The following is a 22,722-nucleotide window of genomic DNA, read 5'->3' on the forward strand; positions in this document are numbered from 1 at the left end:
GCTAGGATGATATATACATGTATTTTATATGTATATATGTACATCTTAAAAGATAACTTCTGAGTTGATCTTGATGCTACTTCCACTTCAAATTCAGAGTTTTTACTTAAACTCTTCTATAGGATAGAATTAGAATATCTCATAATTATTTGCTTTATGTACCTTACATATATAACAATCTCAGAATAACAAAACTAGTACTACCATTACCAATATGATTACTGAAAATACTTAAAAATATTTTTTGTGTATGCTTCCCCTTTTTCCCTGCATTATAATCATTCTATACACACGTGGCCAGAAATATAACCATTACTTCTTCTTTTAACCTTTATTTAGTCTTAGGTCCACAGCTGACTGTACATATCTATAATGCTCCTCACCACACCTTATGGTAATACCTCTCTAGTTTTGGTTATGCTATAGTCACACCTCTCATTTTGATTATCTGAAACTTGTTCTTTGGTAGATTCTTCAGTAAGAGTTCATGGAAACAATATCTTGAATGTTGATGAGAGTAGGTGCTCTTTATATTTAAAAGTGAGTTTTTTGCTGGGGTGCCTGGGTGGCTCAGTCAATAAAGCTTCCAATATTAGCTCAGGTCATGATCTCATGGTCTATGGGTTTGAGCCCCATGTCGGGCTCTGTGCTGACAGTTCAGAGCCTGGAGCCTGCTTCAGATTCTGTGTCTACCTCTCCCTGCCCCTCAAAATAAAAATACATAAATAAACACACAAACAAATAAATAAATCCCTAGCTCCATTGACTGAAAAGGGCTAGAAGCGAGGTAGACACAATGACCATCCAGCAGCAATGCACATATGATCTTGAAATACCGTTTTGCACTAGAAGAAACCGGGGTTTTTGGAAGAAATAAATGATTCAAGGGTAGGAAAGGTACAAGATGAGCCTGGGAACCCTTGGCATAGCAGATCACAAGGAAGCTCTCAGAGAAACTCAGGAGCCAACTTTGAAGAGGCTCCTGTGGACCAGAGGACTATTTGAGCTGCACTCAAAGGATGATGATTGCGTAGATTAAAACCTATCAATAATGGGTTAAGCCCCTGGGTTAATAATGGTGCTTAAAACAAACAAAAATAACTGGTCACCTTTGGAGGATATTTAGGAGCGAAGTCATTCTTTTGAAAATAGGTAAATAAAAGGAAAGGTTCAAACATGTATTTTGCTTTCCTTAACCTAGTGTAGGGTAAATAAAAATCTAAAAAAAAATTTTTTTAATATCCCTGGTGCTTAAAGGAAAAGAGAACGTTCCCCCCTTCTTCTTTCAACATTTCTTTTAGAAAACCTGAAATTATAAATGTTTTCTCTGTCTCTCTGAGATATATGTAAATCTTTAAAAAAAAGTTAGAGACCTCATACCGGGAATGCCTTTCTTGGAGGCCATCTGCTTGAAATATGAACTTGTCTCTTTGGAATTTTAAGCCTAGGTGCTTGGCTCTGTAATGTAACATCTTGATTGTCATATAGAAGTTTCATTTTTCCTGTTGATAAAGACAGTTAACATCCATGTAATGAATTTTATTTGCTTGGCTATATAGAAGGGAATTTATATTTCTTTGCAGTTTCCTTGATGGATTGCTATTATGTGCATCGCAGTCTGGTTTAATGCTTATTCAATAATGAAACCATTTCCTTTCTTGCCTATATTTTGTGGAAGGAAATTTCTGTGTTGGCAGGAGACCTGATTTGTAATTACATTTCCCCAAAAATGGTTAGTAACCAATAGAAGATGAGGAAAAATATCTCATTATAAAAATACTCCATTTCATAAACTTAAAAAAGGTGATAGAATTAGAATACCACCATCGTGCACCCCGCAGTGAGTTAATAGATCCGGGCACTGAGCATCAACAGCTGTTAATATCACAAACAGACAATACAGACACTATAATGCCTCTTGTCGAAAGAACACAATTCCACTGATAGTCTTGCCAGAGGGATCAAACCTGAATCTAACCAAGCCTCTGGCCCCAGTTGCTAAATGGCTGGAAAAACAGAAGACAGAGGCACAAGTTCAAGTGCACCACGGCTATGCCACTAGCAAAATCCGGGACTGTGGGAAACTCTGTGTAGGTCAAACAAACTGGGATGTTTGTCATGAAGTCGTAAGAAAAAGAAAGGCGTGGTGAGTGATCCTGAAGATTAAGAGGCTTAAAAGGTAGGTTTAAAAAAAAAAACAACAAAAGGAGTGCCTGGGTTGGCTCAGTCCGTTAAGCATCGACTTTGGCTCAGGTCATGATCTCACGGTTCGTGGGTTCAAGTCCCGCATCGGGCTCTGTGCTGACAGCTAGCTCAGAGCCAGGAGCCTGCTTTGGATACTGTGTCTCCCTCTCTCTCTGACCCTCCCCTGCTCATGCTGTCTCTCTCTCTCTCAGACATAAATAAAACATTAAAAAAAATTTTTTTAAGTGCAAGAGAAAACTATTGTGGTAGGGGATGCACTATAAGGAAACTATAGGAAACTATACGGAAAGCCAGTGAAGTGGCTGCCATAAAGTTCAGGATTGTGGACACTATACAGGAGGAAGGCAATTGTATTTGGGACAGGGTGAAAGAAGGGTTTCTGAGTGCCTGGCAAAGTTCCATTTCTTGATCTGAGTGGTAGTTATAAGGGTGTTCTCCTTAGAATTCATTAACCTATTAATCATAAGTTCTCTTCACAATGTATCTCCTTGTAATTCACATGATTTATATGGGGGTTTTTTAGTTGCTGTGTTTTACTTTACAATAAAGAAGTTACGATTATTTACACCAACTCCTCTACTCATTGTCTTCACAGAAAATTCTGCATGGAATTAAAACAGAAGTGACTTGCTAGTGAACTGCATGGAGGCAGGAATCAAGGGTGACTTCTCAATTTATATAACAGGCCAAGGCAAGAATTGTGAAAATAGCACAAAGCCATGCATGGCTTATAGCTAATAACCAATAAACTTGTCCAGTGTATAGCAAGGAGAGAATACTTCAGCATAAGATGATCAGAAAAGGCTTTCTGGAGAAGGGAGGATATGAGCCAAATTTTGAGTTAGAATTTGGATTCTTCGGGAAGGCATGTAGTACAAGCAGATGGCACCATACGCAGAAACACACAGAGATGAGAAAACACAAACATCTCTTCTCATTCTTCAAGTCCAAACATTACTTTCTCCAAGAACCTTCCCTGATTCTCCCAGATTGGGTCAGGTCCTCTGTTATATGCTCCCTTTCCAATTCTTACTACAACAGCGATAATTAAATGGTGAGTTGCGAAATCAGTCATTTAGCATCTCTCACCCCAGAACATAAAAATTCCTGAAGACAGTGACTCTGGATGACAGTCATGTTATACCTCACTGTCCAGCTCTAAGCCTTGCATGGTAGATACTCAAAAGCTTGCTGAGTAAATAAATGAGTGAAGTCATTCAGCTGTAATGAAGGGCTGTGCATGAGACTAATAAAGTTGGAAATTTTATTGAGAGACAGATTGTGGAATGATGTAGAATACTACGGTTAAATGCTGGGATTTTTATCCTTTGTGTTAAAAAAAAAATTAACAAGTTTATTGTCTCACAGTTCTGGAGGCTAGAGGTTCCAAATCAATTACATTCACCAATTTACAGTTGTCAAGGAGGTTTGTTTCTTCTAGGAGCTCTCTCCTGGCAGTCCACGGCTGTCTTCCACATGTTTTTCACGTGATCTTCTCTCTACATGTATCGGTGTTCAAATTTTCCTTTTTACAAAGATTCAGCATATTGGATTAGCATCCATCCTGATGACTCAGTTTTAACTGGATTACCTAGGTAAAGAACCCTATGTCCAAAATAAGGTCACATTCTGAGGTACCAGTGTTAGAAGGCCAAAATATCTTTTTTTGTAGGAGACACAATTCAACCCATAATACGTGGCTAACTTCCCTCAACATTTGAGATAGTGCAAAGGTTTTTATTTATTCTACATAAGTTTCTGTGCTACTCCCTTTCCTGGAGCAATCTCCATGCTACACACCCCTCCCAATGCGCTTCCAGTATGCTTGCTTTCCTTTCTCTTGGTATTCATTAAGCAGTATTAGAAGGGCCAGCACATTATCTCTCAGTAGACTATGAGTGCCTTTAAAAACAGGGATACTCTAAAAAAAAAAAAAAAAAAAAAAAACCAAAACCAGAGATACTCTAAATTATGTTTGTATTTCATATGCCTAGAACCATTTTTGGAACGAACAATACTACAAACTATAATTTTCTAAATCTTAATTTACTTTAGTCACAGTACCAAAATAAAATACCTTTTATGTTTTTCAAAGACATGCATGTATTACATGTTTATAAATATACAGTGTTACTTTTTAATATTATCTAGGCAAACAGTATACCTAATATTCTAAAAACAGACAGAATATTGAGCTTTATATTCCTAATTAATAAGATTTCAATCCTAATTCAAGGATATATTCTCTGTAAGTGGTTTTCAGTGTGTAACCACAGCAGTATGACCCTATCCTGGAGGAAATCTGAAGCATGATTGGTCTGATTGTATTGGAAAGGGGGCCTATTATAGACCTACCCTTTTGTCTGGTCTTGAGATCCATGAATGGGCTTCTAAAGTTCTTAGTAATTTAAGGGTTGCATAGAATATAGTGTAAAAATCACTAATCCATAGGACAGAAAATGAAGATTCTGAACACATTTTTTTTTAATGTTTTATTTATGTCTGAGAGAGAGACAGCATGAGCAGGGGAGGGAGAGAGAGAGGGAGACACAGAATCTGAAGCAGGCTCCAGGCTCTGAGCTAGCTGTCAGCACAAAGCCCGATGTGGGGCCCGAACCCACGAACTGTGAGATCATGACCTGAGCCGAAGTCGGAAGCTTAACTGACTGAGCCACCCAGGCGCTCCACATATTGTTTTCTAAAAATCCTTGTTTCCTCTATTAACCAAAGAATCATAATCTCTGAATTTTGGTCTATATATTTTTGTATTCAATATTTAAGTTTCTACTGTCATGATCTAATTATGCATGTATATAGTTCAGAATTTTAGCTGCTATAACTTGAACCAATGCAATAGTTTCTATTAAACTACTGAACCATTCAGCATGTTCTTGGCATTTTGAGAAGAATACATCTTTTCTCTTGGTTCCAGGAGGCTCAGAGCTACAGTGGTGCTCAGTTTTAACTACACCATTATTTCTGGTTGACACATCTGTTTCTTCTGTCTTCCATACCTTGGTTTTCTAAGAATTTTGTTGGGGTAAAATATACATAACATGATTTTACCATTTTCATCATCATTCTTAAATGAACAGTTCAGAGGCATTAAGTACATTCACCACCATCCATCTCCAGAACTTTTTCATCTTCTCAAACTAAAATTCTGTACCCATGAAAGTTAACTCCCCATTTCCCTCTCTGCGCAGCCCCTGGCACCCACCATTCTACTTTCTACCTCTACAAATGTTGCTGTTCAGGTATCTTGTATAAGTTGAATGATATGACAGCTGTCCTTTTGTTGTTTGGCTTATTTCACTTAGCATAATGTATTTTTAAGGATTTTATTTAAGTATTTTTATTTTGAGAGGGAGATAGAGAATGAGTGGCAGAGGGGCAGAGACAGGAGAAAAACCCACGCAGGCGCCAAGCTGTCAGCACAGAGCCCCATGTGGGGCTCAACACTATAAACCGTGAGATCATGACCTAAGCTGAAGTCAGAACCTTAACCAACTGAGCCACCCAGGCGCCCCAACCAATTGTTTTTAAAGAGCGTGTTATTTAATTTCTACATAATTGTGAATTTTTCAGTTCTCCTGTTGATTTCTAATTTCATTCCATTGTAATAGGACAACATACTTTATATAATTTCAATAGTTTTTAAATGTATTAAGACTTGTGGCCTAACCTATAGTTTTTGCCAGAGAAGGCTCCATGTGCACTTGAAGAAATTATGTATTCCACTCCTGTTGGGTAGAGTGTCTATATGTCTGCTAGGTTCAACTGGCTTATAGTATTGTTCAGGTCCTTTATTTTCTTATTGATTCTGTCTGGTGTTCTATCATTATTGAAAGTGGTACTGAAAACACCTACTATTACTCGTGAGCTATCCATTTCTCTCTTCAATTCTGTCAATTTTACTTTAAATGTTTTGATGGTTATTGAGTACATATATGTTTTTAACGGTTATATCTTCTTGCTGTATTGAATCTTTTATTAATATATCTTTGCCTCTTACAATTTTAATTTTTTTAATGTTTTTATTTATTTCTGAGAGAGAGAGAGCAACAGCGTGAGCGGGGGAGGGTTAGAGACAGAGGGAGACACAGAATCTGAAGTAGGCTCCAGGTTCTGAGCTAGCTGTCAGCACAGAGCCTATGAGGGGCTCAAACCCACAAACTGTGAGATCATGACCTGAGCCAAAGCCAGATGCTTAACCCACTGAGCCACCCAGGTGCCCCTGCCTCTTATAATCTTTTAAAAATTTAAAGTTTATTTTGTCTTATATTATGTTCACTACTGCTCTCGTTTGGTTACTATTTGCATGAAACGGCTTTTCCTATCCTTTCATTTTTAATCTATTTGTGTCCTTAGATCTAAAGTGAGTCACTTGGAAACAGCACTGAATAGTTTAATCATGTTTTAAAAATCTGTTCTGTCAAACTGTGCCTTTAAGTCAAGGAGTTTAATCTATTTACATTTAAAGTAATTGCTGATAACTGCTGTTGGGAATGCAAACTGGTGCAGCCACTCTGGAAAACCCTATGTCAAAAAATTAAAATTAAAACTAAACTACCCTATGACCCAGCAATTGCACTACTAGGTCATTTACCCAAGGGATACAGGTGTGTTGTTTTGAAGGGGCACATGCACCCCAATGTTTATAGCAGCGCTGACAACAACCAAAGTATGGAAAGAACCCAAATGTCCGTCGATGGATGAATAGAGAAGATGTGGTGTGTATGTATATATATACATATATATACATACACACACACACACACACACGAGTATTATTCAGCAATCAAAAAGAATGAAATTTTGCCATCTGCAACTATGTGGATGGAACTGGAGGGTATTACCCAAAGCAAAATTAGTCAGAGAAAGACAAATATCATATGATTTCATTCATATGAGGAATTTAAGACACTAAACAGATGAACATTAAGGGAAGGAAAGCTAATATGAAAACAGGGAAGGGGACAAAAACAGAAGAGATTCCTAAATATGGAGAACAAACAGAGGGTTACTGGAGGGGTTGTGAGAGAGGGAATGGGCTACATGGATAAGGAGCATTAAGGAATCTACTCCTGAAATCACTATATGCTAACTAACTTGGATTAAACAATAAATTAATAAAAAATAAAGTAACTGCTGATAGGGAAGGACTTACTTTTGCCTTTTTGTTATTTGTTACTGTAGGTCTAATAGCTTTTTTTGCCCCTCGTTTCTTTTATTGCCTTTTGGTTTAGTTGATTTTTGTTTTTGTGACATTTTAATTCCCTTATTTCCTTTTGTGTTAGTTTTGTAGTTTTGAATATTTTACTTGTGGTTATCTTGGGGATTATATATAACATCCAATGTTATAAGAATCTATTTTCATTGATACAAACTTAAATCACAAGCAACTGCTTCGGATCCTATATCTCCCTTTCTTTCTGTGCCCTCTCTAGGTCTTGCCCTGTCTCTCTCTCTCTCAAAAGTAAGAAAGAAGAAAGAAAAGAAAGAAAGAAAGAAAGAAAAAGAAAGAAAGGAGGGAAGGAAGGGAAGGAAGGGAAGGAAGGGAGGAAGGGAGGAAGGAAGGAAGGAAGGAAGAAAAAGAAAGAGAAGAAAGAAAGAGAAGAAAGAGAAGAAAGAGAAGAAAGAAAGAAAGAAAAGAAAGAAAAGGGCACCTGGGTGGCTCGGTCAGTTAAGCTCAGGACATGATCTCGCAATTTGTGAGTTCAAGCCTTGTCAGCACAGAGCCCTATGTGGGGTTTGAACCCATGAGCTGTGAGCTGTTTTGTTGGGAGTTTTACAGCTTTGTATTTCACATTTAGGTCTGATTTGTTTAGAGTGAAGTTTTGCAAAAGATGTGAGGTATCTTTTTTTCTTTTTGGCATGTGAATATCCAGTTGCTCCAACACCATTTAACAGACTGTCCTTTTCTCCATCCAATTGCTTTCGAGCCTTTGTCAAAGATCAGTTAACTCTCTTTGTATGGTCTTTTCTGGCCTCTGTTCTATTTGTGTACTCTTTCACCAGTGTCACACTGTCTTGATTATTGTAGTTTTGTATTAAGTCCTGAAGTCATGTAGTGTCAGTCCTTTAGAACTTCACCCATTTAAAAAAATTTTTTTTCTAATCTTTATTTATTTATTTATTTTAAATGTTTTATTTATTTCTAGGAGAGAGAGAGAGAGAGACAGCGTGAGCAGGGGAGGGTCAGAGAGAGGGAGTCACAGACTGAAACAGGCTCCAGGCTCTGAGCTGGCAGTCAGCACAGAGCCCGACGCGGGGCTCGAACCCATGAACCGCGAGATCATGACCTAAGTGAAAGTCAGACGCTTAACAGACTAAGCCACCCAGGCGCCCCTAATCTTTATTTATTTTTGAGAGAGACAGTGTGAGCAAGGGAGAGGCAGACACAGAATCTGAAACAGGCTCCAGGCTCCGAGCTGTCAGCAGAGCCTGCCGTGGGGCTCAAACCCACAAACTGTGAGATTATGACCTGAGCTGAAGTCAGACACTTAACCGACTGAGCTACCCAGGTGCCCCGAACTTCACACATTCTTTAAATTGAGTTGTCTTTATTGTTGAATTGCAAAATTTCTTTATATATTTTGGATACTAAACCATTTCAGATAAATATAATTATTTTCTCTCCACAACATAACATAGGAGAAAATCTAGGTGACTTCATGATGATGACCTAGGCTTCATGATAACATTTTAAGTACAACATCAAAACCATGATTCATGAAAGAAAAAAAGGACAGGTTGTAGGTTGTATTTGGGTATTAATTCATTAAAATTAAAAACTTTTGTTCTCTAAAAGACTATTAAGAGAATAAAAAGACAAGCATGGGATGGAAGAAAATATTTGCAAAACATTTATCTGATAAAGGTCTAGTATACAAAAAATATTTTAAAAACCACTTAAATCTCAACAGAAAGAAAATAACCTAAGTTAAAAATGGGCAAGAGATCACCTGGGTGGCTCAGTCAGTTAAGTGTCCGACTCTGACTCATGTCATGATCTCACAGCTCATGGGTTTAAGCCCCACATAGGGCTCTGTGCTGACAGCTCAGAGCCTGAAGCCTGCTTCAGATTGTGCCTCCCTCTCTCTCTCTGCCCCATCACTACTTGTGCTCTCAAAAATAAATAAACATTAAAAAAAACAGGCAAGAGATCTGGACACCTCAAAAAAAAAAATACATACATGACAAATAAGCATATAAAAATATGAATATTATATGCCTTTAGGGAACTGCAATTTAAAACAATGTGATACCACTACAGATTAGAATGGCCAAAACCTAAAACACTGATACCACCAAATTCTGGTGAGGACATGAAGAAAAAGAACTCTCATTCACTGCTGCAAAATGGTATAGTCACTTTGTAAGATGGTATGGCAGTTTCTTACAAAACTAAACATACTCTTACCCTATGACCTAGCTATTATGTTCTTTGGTATTTACAAAAATGAGCTGAAAACTTCTGTCAAATAAATGTGGACACAAATGTTTAGAGCAGCTTTTTCTGATAATTACCAAAACCCAGAAGAAATTAAGATGACTTTTTTTTTAAGTTTATTTATGGAGAGTGAGCAAATATGAGCAGGAGACGGGTAGAGAGAGAGACAGAGAACATCCCAAGCTGGCTCTGCACTGTTAGCACAGAGCCTGACACAGGGCTCGATCTTATGAACCACAAAGTCACAACCTGTGCCAAAATCAAGAGTCACTTACCAAGTGAGCCACCAGGCACCCCAGGATGACCTTCAGTAGGGGAAAGGGTTAACAAACTGTACACCTGGACAATGGAATATTATTCAACTATAAAAAGAAATGAGCTATCATGCTATGAGATGACACAGAGTAACCTTAAACACCTATTGCTAAGTGAAAAATAGAATCTGTAAAGGCCACATACCGTATGGTTCCAACGATATGACATTCTGAAAAAGGCAGAACTATGGGGGACAGTAAAAATACCAGTGATTGTACAGGACCTGGGGGAAAGTGAGGAGATGAACAGGTGGAGCACAAAGTGTTTTCAGGGCACTGAAAATATTCTGATGATAGCAGAACAGAATTATGTACTTGTCAAAACCCAGTTTTTGTGTGCACTACTGCACTATTGTACAACATGAAGAATGAACCCTTCTGTAAACTATGGACTTTATGTAGTAAAAGTAGATCAACGTTGGCTCATCAATTGTAATGAACATACCATACTAATGCAAGATAACAGGGGAAGCTGTGTGGGGAGGGCAAGAGCCACTATGGGAATTCTTTGTACTTTCTGCTCCATTTCTCTGTAAATCTAAAACACCTTGAAAAAAATGGGTTTTTTTTAAGTGCAAAGGCTTTCAATAGGCATTTCTTCAGAGAACATACAAAAATTCGCAAGTAAGGACATGAAAAGATACTCAACTTTAATAGCCATTAGGGAATTACAGATCAAAACCAGAATGAGATAGCACTTCACAACCACTAGGATGGTTATAACCAAATAAGAAGGACAATAACAAAAGAGAGACCGGATTCCATCATGCACCACTGGTAGAAACACAGTGTGGTGCAGGTGTTCTGGAAAACAGTGTGGCAGTTCATCAAACAGTTAAACAGTTATCACATGACCTAACAATCCCACTTTAAGGTATATGTAAGAGAAAGGGGAACGTAAGTCACAAAAATTTTGCACATGAACGTTCATAACAGCATATTTATAACAGCCAGGCTAGAAACAATCCAAACGTCTGCCAACTGATGAATGGATAGAAAGTGGTACATCCATTCGATGAACCATTATTCCACCATAAAAAGGAATGGTATCACATATCTGAACCTTGAAAATATGCTAAATGAAAGAAGTCAGATTTAATATATATGGAATGACCAGAATAGGCAAATATATAGTAAAAATTAATTAGTGGTTGTCAGAGGCTATGGGAAAATGTGAATGAAGACTGACTGCTAATGGGTATGGGGCTTCTTTTGGGGATGATGAAAGATTCTGGAATTAGGCAGGAGTGATGGTTGTATAATCTTGTGATAATACTCAAAACCCCGGAGTTAAAAAATACATATATATAAAACATCTCTAGGCAGTTTTACTTCCTTTTATCCCCTTTATTCACTGTATAATTAAATAAGACTGATGATTCTTTTCAGAGTATGTGATGTGTTTTATAGTTTACTGAGAAATGATCCATTTATACAAGTGGGTGTTAAATTGGGTTTCAAGGGAGAAAATGATTTAGCAAAGAATACTCTGGAGCATGAATTTACTCACCTCTCACTAGGCTATAAGCTCTTGAGAAATGGTATAGTTACACAATGATTACTTAGGGAAATGGTACCCCTTACTTTACGAACAGGCCCTGAATAAATGGGAAGTCCTCTGAGGGGGCAGTGCATCATACCGTAACATTTAAGCAAAAGGGGGCAAGAGAAATATTTGGGTAAATCTCTAACTGGGAGTCAATTTTTCAAAAGCTTAGTAGTATCTTCTTGAAGATAACTCAAGGGTGACAGGGCTGAGTTTCAGTCTCTGTTTGGGACATAATTCAACTATCGAGTACACATTCAGAAACTTCCACAGAGGCCAAAGACAACAAACAAATGGACATACTTTCTTTGTTTTAAAGAATCAAACAGTCACATGGTCAAAAACTAAAACCACACAGAAGGATATCAAAGGCAAAGTAAAATTCCCAGACTCTCCAGCTCTCATTCCCAGATGTGATCCTGGTTAATTATGTAAATCAGCTTATGTAAATTATCTTTTTGGGAGGGCACGGGGGTGGGGGGGAAACGGTCAGATGCCTTTTATTGGTCTAACCAGTGTAACTAGTAGTAGGTTTGGGCAGAGCTCCCCTCTGTCCTGGCTGCCATCTCCCCTCTCCTGGGAGATGGTGACTCACGCCCAGGGGAGAAGACTGTCCTGGGCAGGGGTGGCAGGCAGAGGCAGGAAAGGGGATCAGGGAGAAGTAGAAAACATAGGGCTACAGATCATTCAAATAAAAAGTCCATCAGGACTGGGGCGCCTGGGTGGCTCAGTCGGTTAAGCGTCCAACTTTCGCTTGGGTCATGATCTCACGGTTCGTGGGTTCGAGCCCCGCGTCGGGCTCTGTGCTGACTGCCAGTTCGGAGCCTGGAGCCTGTTTCAGTCTGTGACTCCCTCTCTCTCTGACCCTCCCCTGCTCACGCTGTCTCTCTCTCTCTCTCCTAGAAATAAATTAAAAAAAAAACATTAAAAAAAAAAAAGTCCATCAGGACAGAAGAGAGGATGTTTCCCTACACGGGCCCCTCTGACCCTGCCAGGAATGGAAGAAGGCAGGAAGTCTCCACTAGAAGTTTCCTACTGTGCCCTTCCTGCCATCAGCATCTCTGGATGGTGTCCTCTGGTTCCTTCACACTCCACTCCAGGTAGGATTTTTTTCTGTTCCAATTCTTTAATTTTTTTCTCCTGCTATTTTCTGTTTCTCTAACAGTTGACTGTGAATTACCTCCTTGGACTGTAGAATAAACATTCCTCCAACACCTTCATACATGTTAGTGTCATCTATCAAAGTCATAATCTATCTGTAAGATGTGCATGCTTTTGTGTTCTGTTTAGCTGTTCAATCCGTACATCTGCAAGCTTCACCTTCTGCTGAGTGTCAACAACTTTGGCTTGAAACTCTGTGAAGGCCTTCTTCAATTCCAGATCCACAGGAGCCGCCATCTTGGCTCACGCCGTATATTATCTTATTTCTTAAATGTTGTTAATGTGACAGGACTATTATACAGAATATGTTTCCTATAAACGTTATCCCATCAAAGCTTGCCAGGCTTTATCATAAACTGAGGTTAAATTCAGGCCTCAAATCCAGAAATGTAAAATTTTGCTGCAATCTAAAATATAGACCTAAATAGATTTTTTTAATGAAAAAATCACATTTTGGCTTTCAAGTCAGATTTCACTTTCTTTGTTTCTACCCATGGCAAAACAAACTCTTCAGAAATTTATAAAAATAACAAAAATTGCCAGTCACTTGGAAACAATTTATTAATTAAATTAATCCATTAAGAAAATACATCAAACACACTCACAGTTAAAATGAAACAGTGACAGTTACCCGTGTGATGCCTTGACAAGAAAAATCAACAATTCCTGGTAAAATTTCCAATACAGAAGAGAGATTTAAAAATAAAAGCCCTATGAATTCCAGTTTTGCCTGTAAACACATCTCAGGTGATCCTCAGAGGTTAGGAATGACGGGTGCAACTGGCAGGGATGGTAGGGAGGCTGAGATAACCTGGGAGTTTCAACGGGGTGGGAAGTCATCCAACAGCAGCGTTGAAAATATGTGATCTTATAACGAAATGAGTACCAATTTGGAAAATTAGTGTCTGTGGGCATTTTCTTCCCCAAGTCGGGAGCAGAGCGAATGCAGGAAATTAATTTTCAGCAATATTCCCAGGACTAGGGCAACCACACATCTGGAGCTACTGAACTCTCCAAAGCCTCAGTATCAACAAGCTCTTCACATGGTAATTATCCTAATATTTTAAATTAAAAAACAGATGCAAGCTTGCAACAGCCAACAAATTCAAATTCTTATTCATCAACCTCCAGTTCTCCATATTCTATCCATGAAGAACTCTATAACTGTCCCCTTTCAAAAGATGCAAACAATTTGCCCATCATGCAAATGAAGCTCACCTGGACTTGACACACGGCGTCTACTCAGGGCTCCTGTCTCAGGGCAGGAAGCTGAAGGTCATGAGAAAGGCACCCAACATTGTTCTTCTGCTGCACAGTCATTCAGTCTAGAGTGCCGCTTTTCAACTGGAATGGGCTGGTACCCAAACATTTAAGACTGAACAGCGAGCAGATAAACACCACCCCTGCCAGCAAAGGAAACGTGTCTTCAGACCCGATGAAGGGTTAGCCAGGCTGTTCTTCTCTTATCTCTGACGTTCTCAGAAAAAGATTCCTCTAAGGTGAGCCAAGATCAGTGGCTCATTTTAAGCAAAAGCAACTATCTGCTGCTCTGGGAGTTCCTAGTCATCTAACAGGATTCTCCTAACTCCGCTTTCATCCCAACAGTGCTCAGAGCCCCCGCTTGGGAAGCTCCTAGGGAAGCAGATGAAACTAATTAGGACACAGCCCATCAAAGGCAACACAAGTACTTTACCAGCTGTGTAGAGGGCCTTCCCACAACTGTGGCAAAGGCCACAGAAGAAATATTTTGACCACAGAGGGTTCCACAGTCATTGTCCTCTTTGACTCTGTCCTCCTCTCTTTAGCTCTCTGGCCTGACCACCTCAGCCTGTCTTTGCCATGTTTCATTTCCCAGAAGCACAAGTACTTCTTCTTAGCTTATTTTTGTGATTTATCCCAACTAATCATGAAATCAGGCTGTGGGGATAGAGGGTACCATCAAATGAACAACCCTCTGAATGTCTGGGAAAGGGCTGCTGGGCCTTTCAGCTTCATGAGGCGGATGGTCCAGCTGTGCTCCTCTATGCTGGGTCCTCTTCGTCCATTGTTACATCATCTGTATTCTTCTTCTGTTCAGCTTCTGGCCCCGCAGGCAGAATGCTTGTGACCGTGTGGAGGAGGGCTTCGATCTGCTCCTCTGTGAGCCGTTCTTCACTCTCTTCTACTATCTGCAGAAGAAAAGAAAACATCCAGGGGTTATTTATGGAGGAGCCGCACAGGCAGGGTCCACCTCTGCCCTCCTCCGCCCATGTTGTTCCTAGTCTGCTGGCCTCTGGCACACACAGCTCTAGGCCTGGCTCCTGAGCCCCCTCAGGTCTCTAGGTTCTCTCCACCCTGGCTCCAACAGGAGGGAGAAGCCAGATCCAATTCCTATACAATGGCTCAAAGTGGGTCAATGCAAAAATCAAGTTGCAGGTTAGCATTTTTCTTCAAAGAAACAGAAAACTCTTAACAGTTCTCTACCCATCCATACACACACACAAATATGTTGTATGTGCAAAGAAAACTCACCCCTGGGGAGTGATATGGCACATAAATTTATATAGTTTTGTATTTCACAATAAGCACAGCTGTGACTTATGAATTGTTATCAACAACTCATTTGATGACTGCCCACTGTGTGCCAAAAGGTTTATCTATTTTTTTCTCATCCCCACTCCCACTGCCACTAACAGCTCTTTAGGGAGCTCATGTGCCTGGCGCTGCACATAGCACTTCATAACTGTTATTTCTTTTAACCCTCACAATAATCTGGCAAAGGGCAGAATGAGAACCCCAAGCTGGGCCTGTCCAACACTAACACCTACAATTAATCAAACACACACCACGTGACCCTGGTCATCTCCTGGGAACGTGGAGCAAGAGTCTAATGAGTGATGGCTGGGAAACAATCTCCCGCTGCTCCACTAAAGGTCCAATGAAAGCCCGGTTTGACGTGTCCTGGAAATCTACACACAGATGGTCCACAATTCTGAGCCAGTTTTATTAGCCTCACCTCTAATTCTCAATCTATTAATGAATACAAACATAGTCAAGAAAGTTTTTAAGAGCAATATATAGGCAGTCTTAGCCACGTTCACTTAGTGGCATTAGCTGTCAATCACAGCTAAAGGTGTCCAGGATTCTGTTCTGTGGCATTTCCCCAGAGCAATCCCTGAAATTTGGCAACTAAGACCAAGAAGAATTCAAAAAGAAATCCTAGCAGATTTAAGTAAAGCAAGATGACAGGCAGGGCTTACAATCCTGAAAAGGATTTCAGTCTTTACAGACAACAGTACAGAAGCTAATAAAGCCAGGTGATGTGTCCAAGATGGTACTACAAACTCCTGGCAAAACATTGTTTTGTTTCTATAATGCTTATATAACCAGAGAATAATCCTGGGTGTTCTAGGGCGGAGAAGATCCTGAGTGAACCAATGGGGCTACTTCCCATCATGCTGTGAAATAAAATGACCATTTCCTAAAGATTAAAAGGCTCTGTAAAATGTAACCTCTACTGAATAAGAAAGAATCCTCAAAATCCCATTTTTTAAACCATATATGCAAAATTAGGATGTGTTCAAGGAAATAACCTCACAGAGACTGCCTCCAAAATACGAAGAAGAAAAAGGATATATCCGATTTGATTATTTAATCCTAAGAAAAGATGATCTCCATCTGAGAAAGGAATGTCTCCAAATATATAAATTAGTGTATTTGGTTGGTTATGAACTGATTCCTGACTCAGGAGAATGGGAAAGAGTAAGATTTAGACTAGTCTCAGAAGAGGGACAACCTCCCACCAGTATCTGTGCAGGGCCTTTCCCAGAGTCACTGCCACCAGAGCTTCTCAAACATGTGGTCCGTAAAGTCGGGACAATTTACAGATGAGTAGTAAGTGGAGGCTCAGCATTATAAAGAAACCCTGATCTGGGCCCCACAATAAGTAGTGCAAGGTCTTTTGACTTTGAATTCCACCTCTTTCTGGAACACCATGCCCTCCAGTAGGAGGTTTCTATCATTTCCTCTCTCAGAGATGCAAACTAGAATCCACTGGTTTGATAGAGTTTAGTTACAGGACCTCTGAGAGGCCTTCATGTTTAGAAAACCTTCTTGCGGCCCTATCTCTGGGTTTGGCAGATGCAACAATGATCAGGTGTCAACTAGGTGAGTTCAGGACAGTAAGGCTCATAAGCTTTCAAATGTTGCCAAGTTTGTCAAGGGCAGAAATTTCATCAGCACACAAACCCTGAGGATCAGGAACTTTCTTTTTCAAACCATGATTCCTAGTCACAGGAAGAAAACCTAAATTTCATTAAGCAAAATGAAATACATGTACACAAAAAAGAAACTTGCAGAAACCAAAAACTTACTAAGCCTTCTTGGATCACTAAGGTAAAAATGTTATTAACTGTATCCTCACCTTTTCTTCCCAACCAGATGAAACTGAGCCCAAATAAATACAAAGCACAATCTCAATATTCTCAAACACTAAAGGTTTCAAATTGTTCAGAATATAAAGGCAAATGAAATGTCAAAAACCAAAGTATTTGCAGATGGGTCAGCATTAAATTTTTATCATATGCAAAGACCATGTCAATTCTGAGGGGCTGTCAAACTGGGCTGATATACTTCAAAAATGGTAGTTTCTCATTCTAAGCTGCCAAGCCTAACTTTCTACTTTACCCAAAATAACTAAAATCTAGTAACTACAGATACTTCTAGCTCTTTGACCCAGAAAAGTTCACTTAGCCTTTGTAAATTTCCATTTTCTCTAATGTGAAATGAAAGTAACAGCAATAGTAAGGACCAAAAGAGAACATATATTAGTGGTTCGTAAGCCATAAAACTCTATGTAATCCAAGACATTTTATAATCACTACCTTATACAGACATATATGACAGTGCTATTCAGGATAGTGCCCTGTGAGGTCATGGGGTTCACTGTCCTGTCTTCAGGCCACAGAGCTCACAAACTGTCCCAAATGAATGTACACCAGGGCATGGCAGAAATCACAGAAGCTGATGGCTTCCTTGTTTCCTCACAGACAGCAGATCCGTGGATCTGAGGATCACAACAAACCATGGCGGAGGTGTAACTAAAAGAAGCTTGAGACTCCAAAACTGAATACTAACAAATAGTGGATGCTGACATTACTCCTAGACACAAGGAGAATTAAGTGGCTGTAAGGTTAACACAGAGAAATTCTCAAGTCCTTTGCACTTTCCATTTGGTGTGAAAACCTCATTTCTTATCTCATTTCTCTTGTGAGGAGAGATATTGCTACAAGCCTTGGTAAATGTTTTCACAACCTTTGTAGCCAAATTCCAGGCTGGGGAAAATCTGGCTATAAAATGGTCCAATCTCTGGGAAACATACATAGTTTTTTTCAAGACCTACTACAAGACCTCCAACCTACCTGTGAAAAGAGAATAAACATTTGAGGGGATGCCATACATATCTTTCTTCTTACCATGTAAAAACATATGGCTTGTAGGAAAAGGTAAGGCTTCTGAGTCAGACTCAATTAGCCACTCGCTAGCCAAGACTATGGTGAGGGCATTAAAGGTGACATATACAAAGCCCATGGCATGCAGCAGGTGCTCTTAATAGCAGCTAATCGTCCCAAGTAATGATAGGGCTTTCTACTGGCTCTGGGATGAGGTCACGCTAACCTTCCTCATCTTCTTTCTCCATCTGTCATTAAGCCATGAATAACATATGTTGCTGATTAAAGTTGGAGGAGACACAACATGGGATCTTTAACCCAGAGAGACACGATTAGTTTCTTGCTGATTTGTTTGTTTTTTCTTTTCTAAGCTGAATCTCCAACACAGTGAAAAGCACCAGAATAGGGTACCAAAAAAAGGATCTCTATTTAGCCTAAAGGCCAGTTTCCCCAGAAAGTCACGCTTTATGGAAGGAATTTTTCTAATTTAATTTTGGGTGCATTTTCAAGGACAGAAAGAATACTGGGAAGACAATAAAAGTTTTAGTCCAAAATTAAATACCCGATGACCCTTTAAAAATAGGTTCTTTTAAAAAGCAATCTAAACATCATAGGTATTTTTGGCTACTTTCTTCCACACTTTTCTGAAGGAAATTTGACAAAGGTAAATACTTCTAAAGCTGAGTCTGCAAACTCCTTTGTTCTGATGTTGTTAATTCTCCAATCAGTTTTGTTTTGTTTTACTGGCAGTTAAACGGCTTAATATTTATAGTTTAATGGTGCTCTCTGCTGTCTACAGGGGAGGGCAACTGCCCCCCTGCACACCAACATAGCAACCACGTGCTCTCACTGGGCTTCATTTCACATTCTCCTTACACCATGTGTGGCTTCTACTCTGGCTGCCTTGCATAATTCTCGAGCTTGACGCTGTGATTGCCGTGTAGACCATACAGGTGATGAGGCTCCACTGAATGGTCTTATGCAGGGAATCGGTTGTGTGGTTTTAATAGTAATGTAGAAGGTGGGCGGGAGGGGCCAAGCTGAGGCAGGGATGATGAGAGAAGAGCCCCAAGGGCCACGGAGAGAAAGGACAGAAATTAACACAGTGCCGCAGGGAGAGAAGAGAGAACAACAGAAGACAGGAACAACAGAACCTAGGGACAAAGCGCATATGGGATCAAAGGGAGAGAATGACTTCCAGGCTTCTGGCTTGGGAGACTGGGCCAGGAGGCTGAGAGAGAAAGACAGCATGTGGGGAAGGTACACATGTGCTGAACCAAGAACAGAAACAGAAGAGTAGGGTCGAAGGGCAGGAGTCAGGGAAGAGAACTTCTGCCAGAGTCACGGGGAGTCTCTGGTTTTATGCAGCATCTGGCTGGCAATAACTCCTACAGGGAAGCCGTGGTCAGATGGGGTAGGACATCAAGGGAGACCAAGAGCTGCCAAGTCACAGGCCCAAACCCTAAGGAAGGAACTAAATTCGTCTAGTTTTCTACTTTGACTAAGTCCATACTAACTAGGACCACACTGGTGGGGTCTCCTTTCACTTATAAAATAGGGTATTTGGGCAGTCTTTTCAAGAACTGGCAGTTCCAGCCTTGTCTATTCTCGGCCTTTATCACCGTTCCTCCCTCTCAGACCCAGAAACCAGCCCTCTCACGTTCAGGCCTCCTTCACTCACCAGCTGGATCTCAACAGCAGTCACAGGCCTGTGGTTCAGCAGCTGAAGCTTTTCAGCTCTGTCAAAAGAAAAGTACGATGCATTAAAACTCTTATTCCCCTCAGAATCTTGAGTCTTGACCAAGCTGTTTAGAGAACACTGTGTCATATAACAAATGGGAGACGCACCTGGAACATGGCCCTCAGTTTCTTCAACTGTAAAATGAGAGAATGGGAATAGGAGAGCCTATGTCGGAGACTCTTGGGAGGGTACAAATGTGTACTTGAATCCTAAAGATCATAGAGCCGTGGCCTGAAAGAAATGTTAACAAATAGTAGCAGTGCAGTTTTAATAAATTTTATCTGGGAAATGTGAAGAAAATAACATTTTCTTAATCCAGATGATAGAAAGTAAAGAAAGATTAAAATAATCTTGGTTGGTTGGTATCACTTAGAAATGCCTGAGAATTCCTTTTTGAGATTAATATTAAATGTCAGACTTTGTTATCTTAGAAACAAAAAACTAGGGCTAGGACAGGGCAGCGGTTAATGCACAGTAGTATAAGATACAGTCTTCTGCCCACAAGTTTACAATTCAGTTGAGGAAAGAAGACAAATACAAGCCAATTTTAACAAAAAATGTAAGTTAACAGTTGATGGTAAAAATTGTCACCTGTCACAAGACAACAGCTGGTTCAGGGCTTAAGAGGTGGTTGAAACGTGTGGACTCTCAAAGGTGACAGGACTTAAAATAAAAAAGAATAGCTTCAATTACCACCCCTCTGGCAGGTGACAATTTCTAGATTTCCCTCTCAATCTGACCCAGGAGCTCCAGATTATCTTTCAAGTCAACTCAGTAAATATTTATTGAGCTTAAAGACACTATGAAATAAACAGATGAATGAGCCACATGCCTGCGGCTGCGTTTGAGGAAGCACCATATTACCCAGCCTCCCTAAGCCTTGGTCTCACCATCTGTAAAACAGGAGCGATAATAGTCCTTAATATCTCACCAGGGGGTTAGGAGGGATGAGCATCTTTCCGTTTATAGTGCCAGCAGCTACCATTTATTGCTCATTTCCCATATGGCAAGCACATTGAACCCTCAGACTTCATCGATGCTGAGATGGTAAATAACTTGCCCAAGGTTACACAGCTAGTGAATGGCAGGGCTGGGGCTCTATCATCAAAGTTCGTGTTCTTAACCAGCTGCTTCTAGTATTCAGTATTCAAAACGATGACTGTCACACAGCGATTTCCCCACAAATGGCAGTCATCATTAAGGCACTCGTAGTTCTACTCCTCATAATCCCTCAACATTCATTCTATACTTGAAGAAGACTTCACAAGGGAGAAAACCTTTACACTGGGCCCTAAAAGGTTTTCTAGGCAAAATGATGAGAGAAATGGCCAGGCAGACCAGGAATGGCATAAGTAAATGGCCAGAAGAACAAAAATTATGGAGTTTTAGGAAATGGTGGCTTGAGAGGCTATGGGACACGAAGCTGAGTCATCCAGGACAAGAGGACACAGGGCTTCAACTACAACGGGTTGGATATGACTCAGTGGACATTGGAAAGCAACCAAGGAAGGAAGTGATATGCTCCCAGGTGAGAATAAAAGAGGCCAGAGTAGCAGCAGCAGGGCTGGCAAGAAGAGGCTGGGCATGTGAGATGCTCTAGTCACCCCGAAGTAAGTCAACAGGACCCGACCACTGCCTCAGCTGGGTGAGAGCAGGGTGAAGGAAAGAGAAGAGGCAGGGTTCACTGTCATGTTCTTAGCCTGTCTGGCAAAAATGTACTACTTGAAACCTGAATTGAGTTTGTGTGGTTTTGGAACAACGAAGAGGTCTCTGTCCAGCTATTTGTCTAGTTCTAGTTCTTAGTGTGATCTAGAACTAAAGAAAAAGACCCGAGTTGGACATACTAGCAAGGAGTCATACAAAACCACGGGAGTGGATATCACAACCGGAAACCAACTAACTACAGAGTAAGTGACGACTCAAGACAGGGCACCATAAAGCATCTCTGTTCAAGGGTCTGTGCAAGAAGGTAGGGAAGGAGGGGGAGGAGGGGGATAAAGAAGAGGGGAGGGAGGAGGGGAGACAAAGAAAACCTAGGAGAGTGTGTTAGGGAAACCAAGAGAGGAAAAGTTCAGGAAGAGGGTAGTAGCAACAATGTCACATATTGAAGAGGGAAAAGTAGGCTGATTGTATACAAGCTACTGGATTTGCCAAAAGAAGGGCACTGATGGCCTGTGCAAGGTGACAACTGGATTACGGGGACTGAGGAGTTAACAGTGGAGAAGATAAACTTTTTTTAATGCAGTGTCATCACTTTATTAAAATCTTCATAAACAGTTTTTATCTTACATTTTTAGTATAAAAAATCCACAAGTAAAGCACATCATGCTGAGAATTTCCATAATAATCAATGGTACAGTCAAATATCACATGTACAGAACACAAAAAAATTTAGATGGGCTGAAATTGTTAAGATACAATAAAACCCAATCTCAGGAAACAGAAATCATAGGATTAACAATCCAAACATTCTTAATCCTAATGAGATTTCACCAGAATCAAATAATTTGGAAGAGAGGGATTTACAGTATGACCCCATTACCAAAGCTTAGACATTCGTGGGAGCCATGAGTGGCAGCATCAGGCAATATGACAACAAATGGAAACCAAATTTTGATCTGAAAACTCCTCTATATTTGGCATTAACGTTATTAGGCTTTTGAAAGGCATCCTCTCCACTGCCCCTCAGATTTTAAACAAACTGTTGTTTTCACTACAATACAAACTATACTGTATTCTTTGTTGAAATGAACCTCAGCTCTTCTGGCACCAAAGCAAATTTAGATTTGGTCCATATCTGATGAAACAACACGTGAGGAGGGTCCAAGGGGCAGATGCAAAAGAAGAGGCCACGGAGTCTGTGCCTGGGG

General features: G+C 40.1%; 1 protein-coding gene and 1 pseudogene across 5 annotated transcripts in view; both read right to left on the reverse strand.

The window, feature by feature from the left end:
* Positions 1-10,640: 10,640 nt before the first annotated feature.
* On the reverse strand, positions 10,641-13,143 carry LOC144242856 (prefoldin subunit 1 pseudogene; annotated as a pseudogene).
* Positions 13,144-13,225: 82 nt separating this feature from the next.
* The window catches only part of CRCP (CGRP receptor component), a 42,264-nt gene continuing 32,767 nt past the window's right edge, over positions 13,226-22,722 (reverse strand). For all 5 annotated transcript variants that reach the window (XM_077777884.1, XM_077777886.1, XM_077777885.1 and 2 more), the window contains 2 exons: positions 19,793-19,850; positions 13,226-14,850 (listed from right to left, as the gene is read on the reverse strand). In XM_077777884.1, coding sequence (XP_077634010.1) covers positions 14,704-14,850; positions 19,793-19,850 — 205 coding nt within the window. In that variant the 3' untranslated portion in view covers positions 13,226-14,703. The remainder of the gene's footprint in view (positions 14,851-19,792; positions 19,851-22,722) is intronic.

This window comes from Crocuta crocuta, unplaced genomic scaffold (assembly GCF_008692635.1).
Source record: "Crocuta crocuta isolate KB4526 unplaced genomic scaffold, BGI_CrCroc_1.0 scaffold217, whole genome shotgun sequence".
Taxonomy (NCBI): Eukaryota; Metazoa; Chordata; class Mammalia; order Carnivora; family Hyaenidae; genus Crocuta; species Crocuta crocuta.